At 19.6% G+C, this 7,500-nt stretch overlaps 2 protein-coding genes across 2 annotated transcripts; one reads left to right on the top strand and one right to left on the bottom strand.

Annotated features, from left to right (window-relative positions):
* Window positions 1-3,783: 3,783 nt before the first annotated feature.
* Window positions 3,784-3,985, bottom strand: DDB_G0270498 (hypothetical protein; the record flags this gene model as incomplete). The annotated part of the gene is made up of 2 exons (XM_640833.1): window positions 3,784-3,890; window positions 3,925-3,985. 2 exons carry the CDS (start codon window positions 3,983-3,985, stop codon window positions 3,784-3,786), a joined length of 168 nt encoding a protein of 55 aa, XP_645925.1.
* A 793-nt stretch (window positions 3,986-4,778) lies between these two features.
* grlK (G-protein-coupled receptor family 3 protein 10) lies at window positions 4,779-6,973 on the top strand (the record flags this gene model as incomplete). The annotated part of the gene is made up of 2 exons (XM_001134467.1): window positions 4,779-5,903; window positions 5,984-6,973. 2 exons carry the CDS (start codon window positions 4,779-4,781, stop codon window positions 6,971-6,973), a joined length of 2,115 nt encoding a protein of 704 aa, XP_001134467.1.
* Window positions 6,974-7,500: the final 527 nt, after the last annotated feature.

The following is a 7,500-nucleotide window of genomic DNA, read 5'->3' as shown; positions in this document are numbered from 1 at the left end:
TAAAAAATTAAAAATAATAATAATAAAAAATAAAAATCAAAACAATTAAAATAATAATAAAAGAAAGCTAGTCACACCACCCTAAAGCGGGTTTTTTTTTTTTGAACTATTATATTTATTACGCACAATATATTTGTGAGTGGGTGTGAGTGTGTTTGTTTTTGGCGAGTGTTTTTTTTTTTTTTTAGTGTGTGATGGTGTTTTTTTTTTATTTATTTTAATTATTTATTTATTATTTATTTATTTAAATTATTTAAATTATTTATTTTAATTATTTTAATTATTTTAATTATTTATTCATTTATAACATGGTGAGTTGTTGTTATTATCGCATATGAACAGTATTTGGTTGGATATGATACAAAGGGGTGTGCTTAAATTTTATTTTTTTTTAGTAGCAAAAAAAAAGAGAATATTATTATTACTATTATTTTATTATTATTTTTTTTTATTATTATTTTTTTTTTTTATTATCATAAATATTATTGTTATTACATTTATTATTATTATTATTGTTCTATTACTATTGTTCTTAAAATATTTGTCGTGAAAGACTGAGACACATAAAAATAAAATTGAGATTTTTTAAACATTTATCCACTTTTTTTTTACTTTGTTTATTTTTTTTTTTTAAAAAAAAAAAAAATAATAATAAATAATCTCTAAGTTGATTTATAACAATATGCTAAATGTGTTATATTTTTATTTTTATTTTTTTTATTATTTTTTTTTATTTTTTTTTATTTTTTTTTTATACTATCTAATGTCAATATTATTAGAGATTGACCCCTCCAACCCTTCACACACAAATACACAACATATACACACACACACACACAAAAAAAATATTAATATACCAATAACAGATACTGATTCAATTATAATTTGTAAATTAAAATAAAATATTACAAATATTATTTTGAAAATCATACCATATAAATATATATATATATATAAATAAAGATAAAAAAATTTGATGAATGCGTGTAATAGGTATTAAATTATTATTATATTTTTTTTTTTTTTTCTTTTTTTTTTGTTTTGTTTTGTTTTGTTTTTCTTTTTAAATCCACAAACCACACTTAGACAACAAAACAACAACACACATAAAATAATATAGTTAAGTGCAAAAAAAAAAAAAAAAAATAAAAAAAAAAAAAAAAAAAATATTATTAAAATAAAATAAAAATTAAAAAAAAAAAAAAAAAAAAAAAAAAAAGATTTATTGTTTTGTTTATACCAACCATTTTTCGGTTTTTTTTTTTTTTTTTTTTTTTTTATATTTTATTATTATTATTATTATTATTATTATTATTATTATTATTATTATTATTATTATTATTATTATTATTATTATTATTATTATTATTATTATATTTTCTTCTTAATCAGATAAAAATTATATAAATCGCAAAATTTGATTAATTGTCAATTTATAGATGGTGGTTATGATTGTTCTGATGATGATATTGATGATGAAACTTTATTTTTTTTTTTTTTTTTTTTTTTGATGATAATACAAAATAATTGATATTAACAAAATAAAAAAAATAAAAAAACAAATAGTAAGAAAATAAAAAAATTAAAAAAAAAAAAAAAAAGAAAAAATAAGATAAAAAATAAAAAAAAAAAAAATAAAAATAAAAAAAAAACAAATATATTTAAAATATATATATTTTTTTTTTATGTGTGTGTTGTAGAATATTGCCATTCTCAAATAAAAAAAATAATAAAATAAAATAAAATAAAATAAAGTCTCCTTTTTCGTACAGTAGTGTTTGTTATGTGTGATCAAATAAATATTTGTATAGATAATTTGGATATATTTGGTTTGGGTGTGTGGTATGAATATAATAAAAAAATAAATAAAATAAATTTTATTTATTTTTTGATACCACATGTTGTTATCATTAATTATGTGAGAACATCAAAAAGTGTATAAAAACACTTTTTTTTTTTATTATTATTATTATTATTATTATTTTTTTTTTTTATTTTTTTTTTTTTTCTTAACACTATTTAATTTTAAAATTTTTACTCACTTAAGAATTATTTTTTTTCTCTTTACTAAATAAATTTCTTTATAATTATTTTTTTCAAAAGATAAAAATTGTTTGACATATAAAAAAAAAAAAAAAAAAAAAACAAACATTAAAAAATTATTTTTTTAAAAAAAAAAATTAAACAATAAAAAAATTTTATAATTATCATGATTAAAAAACCCAATTTGGTTAAAAAAAGAACAAATATTGGTGTGTTTTTTTTTTTTTTTTTTTTTTTTTTTTTTTTTTCAGGAAAAATTTTTTTTTTAAAAATAAACAAGTTTTTAGGGAGCGTGTGTGTGTGTTTTATTATCAATAAATCTAGATCAACAATAGTGCATATATATTTAATACACACAAAATGAAAAAAGGCAAAAAAAAAATTAACAAAAAAATAAAAAAAAATTCTTAAAGACTACAATGCATTTGATTGTGTAAGTGTGTGTGTGTGTTGAAGTTGATCGAGATTTTAAAATTTTATAAGAAATTAAAAATAAATTTAAACAAAAAGGTACAAACCACTTTTATTGATGATAAATTAAAAACAACAATCACCACATAAAAATATATTAAACGAACAAATAAAGTAGATTCTTACCAAAATGATTGATGCTATAAAAACTTTTTTTTTTTTTTTTTTTTTTTTTATTAAAATGTATAAATAGATTTATTTATTTATTTGTTTTTTTTTAGTGTTTGTGTGAGTTGTTTAAAGAATTCTTTTTTTTTTTTTTTTTTTTTTTTATATTAATATTTTTATTATTACTATTATTACTATTATTATTTTTTTTTTTCTTTTTTCTAAGGGCAATTTTTTTTTTCACAAAAAAAAGAAAAAAAAAAAAAAAACTAAAAAAAAAAAATTAAAAAAAAAAAAGATATTTTTAAAAAGTTTTTCAAAAATATCTTTTTTTTTTAATTTTTTTTTTTTTTTGGGGTTACACCGCGGAAAAAAAAAAAAAAATAATTTATTTTTACTTTTTTTTTTTTTTGATTTGTTTTTATACTTTCAAATTTAAAAAATTTAATAATAAAAATAAATAAATAAATAAAAAAAATAATAAATAAAATATATAAACAAATAAATAATAATGAAATTATAACTAGATAAAAAAAAAAAAGAAAAAAAAAAAAAAAATAAGAGCATTTTGGAAAAAAAAAAATTGAAAAGAAAAAAAAAAATAATAATAAAAAAAAAAAAATTTTTGAATCTCATGAACAAGATCACTGTCGCTAATTTTTTTTATATAAAATTTTATTTTTTTATTAGGTTTGATTAAAATTTTATAAAAATTATAAAATCCCGGACAGTGAATATCAATCCCTGCAAATATTACATTTCTTCAAACCTTATCAATAATCAATAATGAAAAAAAAAAAAAAAAAAAAAAAAAAAAGAAATTAAAAATTAATTATTAAACAAAATTAAAAAATTTATATAAAAAATATTTTTTATTATTTTTCTTTTTTTCTTTTTTTTTTTATTTTCAATTATCTTATTTTTTCTTTTTTATTTTTTTTTTAAAAATACTTTTCTTTTTCTTCTTTTATTTTTTTTTTAATTTTTTTTTTAGCGTCATTTATTCTTAATTTAAAAATTTAAAAGTATTTTTTGGAAAGATAAAGATGCGGATCAAAAGTAGTTTTGTCCAATAATTTTTTTAGTTTTTTTAATTGATTGGTGCAATAAAAAAAAAAAAAAAAAAAAAAAAAAAAAAATATCTAGAAAAAATGGTTTGCATTATTCAAAGAAATTATTATATTCAACATTAGTGTTGTAATGGTATTTAAAATTTTTTTTTATTAAAAAAAAAAAAAAAATCAATGTTATAATCATTATAATGTTTTCTTAAAAAAAAAAAAAAAAAAAAAAAAAAAAAACCAATAATATTATAAATTTGTTTATAGATTTGTGAAAAAATCAAATTTTTAATTTTTTTCATGGTTTGAGTTTGAAATATTTATTTAAATGAAAAAAAAAAAAAAAAGAATTAAATTGAAAAAGAAAAAAAATTAACTTATTGTTATTAATAAAAGAAAAAGAAAAAAAAAAAGAAAAAAAAAAGAAATAAATAAAGTATTGTGGAATTTTAAAGAGTGATCTATTTAAAAAAAAAAAAAAAAAAATAAACAAATGAAATATTCGAATTGGCTCTGACTCTTTAATTTTTGAAAAGATTTTTTTCCAATAATCTTTGTTTTGTGGTTTCCCGATTTTTTTTTTTTGGATTTTTCATGGTTAAGTTTCAAATTATGATTGTTTTATTTCAAAAAAAAAAAAAAAAAAAAAAAAAAAAAAAAAAAAAATATTGTGGATCAATTGATAAAAAACATTTACCAATAATCATTGATGTGCCAAAAGTCCTTCGTTTATTCATTTCTTTTGTCTTTTAGTGTTCAAATAAAAAAACCAAAATTCTTTAAAAAAAAAAAATAAAAAGTGGTGGCTTTCTTATTTTATATTAAACAATTCTATTACAGACCCCAAAAATATATGTTTTGGAATTTAACAAGTGAATCTAAAATGAATTCGCTATAAAAAATCTTTGGCAATTTAATATTTATAGTATATTAATTAAAAAAAAAAAAAAAAAAAAAAAAAAAAAACCATTAATCAAATAAAATTATACTTAATAATAGTAATAAAAATAATAATAATATATTATTTTTATAAATAGTTAAATTAATAAATTTATTATTATTTAAAATTAAAAAATAAAAAAAAAAAAAAAAAAAATGATAAAATTAATTTTATCAATAATTTTAATAATATGTTTTATTATTAATTCAATTGAAAGTTTTAAAATGATAACTTTAACAACTGGACCACCAAGTGATTTGGGTTGGAATAATATGATTAATCTAGGTAGAATTGGTGTAACTAAAGCAATGGATATTGAAGATTCAAGATTATTTGTAGTTTCTGGAAGAAATGATACTTATGAGTTATTATTACCAATCATTCAAAATGATGATATTGATTTAGTAATTTGTTCCAGTCTTGACCATGGCGATGCATGTAAAGAAATTGCTGCAATGTATGTCAATAGTACAGAGATTAAAACTCAATTTCTAGTAAGAGGTAGTGGAGCAACAACCAAGAACTTAATTCAATTCACTTACAACTACGCATCGGTGAATTACCTCAGCGGCATGTTTGCAGGCTTGCAAACCAAAACCAACAAAATTGGCTTCATCTCACCTGGCATCACTGCAGGCGCCAGTGATTGTTTTGTGTATGCTTTCTGGCTCGGTGCTAAAAGTGTTAATCCAAATATCAAATTCTACTACTACAACATCGGTAGCTACCTAGACAAAGACAAGACCAAAGGCGCCGCCGAGAATCTCATCGATGTCTACGACTGTGACGTCATTGGTGATACATTGGACGACTTCACCGCCAGCAATGTGGCGATCTCCCGTGGCAGATACGCCATTGGCACAAACGGGTTCCCACAGAGGGATGTGTATGGCGAGAATGTAGTTTATACATATGCATACAATTGGACTAAATATTTCGTTCCAATCGCATCTGCTGTTAAAAATAAAATTCCACCAAGCAAATGGTATGCTGATTTTAATAAAGATAATAACCTAAGTTTGTACGACCTTAGTTTTGGTTTCCAAGTTTCAGCAGAGACTAAATTTAAAATTATAAATCAAACTAAATCATTTGCATCCTATGTCAGAACTCTTCATCCATACTTTTGTAATGAATATATGGAAGGATACACTCAAAAATATAATTTAACAAGACAACCAAACACAACAAACTGTATAACTACCACCGGTTTCATTGGTATAGATGCTCCAGTTGGTGATATGAATTATTTAGGAAATTATACAATTAAATTTTCAAAAGTAAGTTTTGTAAACCCCCCTCCCCTTTTTTTCGATTTATTAATTTAAATGTATATTAATATTATTTTATTATTATTTAGGTTGAATTCCAAAGATCAATACAAATTGGATTTTCAATTGTGTCGGGATTATTAATTGGGTTTGTAATTTTAATGATGATTGGTATTGTTAAATATCAAGATACACCATCGATTCGTTCAGCAAGTCCATCTTTCTTAAATCTTACATTATTGGGTGGGGTAATTATTTTTATTGGTATTATTGTTTGGGTTGCACCAATTAGTACACATCAATGTAATGCAAGATTTTGGTTGGTTACAATTGGATTTTCAACATTGATTGGTAGTTTGGTTGTGAAAAATATTAGAATTTGGTTAATATTTGATAATCCGGAATTAAAGATACGTACAATTACAAATAACCAATTATACCCATGGGTTGGATTATGTTTAGTAATTAATATTGTATTGATGTCAATTATTACAACGGTGGGTGATTTAAAGGCAATCGAAGCACAGGGTATTGATTCGTTGGGTAAATTTGAGTACATGACAATTTGTAAAATGAATTATACTGGTGCGGCTACTTTGTATTCGATATTGGCTTATTTCGGTACACTTTTATTGGTGGGTGTATTTGTGTCATGGAAAATTCGTATTGTACATATTGAGGAGTTTAGTGAATGTACAGCAATTGCCAAAACTTTATATTCAATTAGTTTTTGTTTATTCGTTATTGTACCACTAATGATATCACCACAAGATAAACAATCTGAAACTATCATACTTTGTGTTACTGGTATTTTCATTACAACTGGTGCTTTGTTAATCTTTTTCTTACCAAAGTTTTGGAGAATATTTGGTAATGAAAAACAAGGATCACATGAACATTTCACTCAAAGAAAACAATCAGCTGTTGCCTCTGCTCGTGCTGAAAGTGCAAATCGTAACAATAGTTCAAATAGTTTTGGTTTTTCAAAATCTTCTGCTCAAATTGGAAATACTATAAGTGGTATTGAAAGTTTAAATGATGATTCAAATGAATCTTCATTATCAAATGAAACTAAATAATTAAATTATTATTATATTTATTAAATAAATAAATTAAAATAAAAAATTGATGGGATAAAAAAATAAAAAAAAAAAAATAAATATTTATTTTTTTATTTATTTTTTTATTTTTTTTATTTTTTTTATTTTGATTATGGAAATTAATAGTTTTGCTGAGAACCACAAAAAAAAAAAATCAAATTTTGGAAATTTATATATTCATTTATTATTAATAATTATTTTTCAAATAAAAAAAACAAAAAAAAAAAAAAAAAAAAAAAAAAGTGAAAATAAAAAAAAAATAAAAAAAAAAAATGAATTGGGCAAATTGATGGTCGGTAATGAGGGAAACCATTTTTACCCAATTTCGAAATTTTTATAATTATATATGATATTTATGAATATTAAAAATATAAATTTAATTACATTATTCTTGGATGAATTTGATTTGGTTTAATTTAACCTTTTGATTTGTTGAAAAATATCATTAATTAAAATTTTATAATTTTTTTTTTTTTTTTTTTTAAATATTGACCAAAGTAAAAAAA

The sequence above is a fragment of the Dictyostelium discoideum genome, assembly GCF_000004695.1.
Source record: "Dictyostelium discoideum AX4 chromosome 1 chromosome, whole genome shotgun sequence".
NCBI lineage: Eukaryota > Evosea > Eumycetozoa > Dictyosteliales > Dictyosteliaceae > Dictyostelium > Dictyostelium discoideum.
The sequence above is the reverse complement of the archived record's forward strand: the minus strand, read 5'-3'. Positions and strand labels throughout refer to the sequence as shown.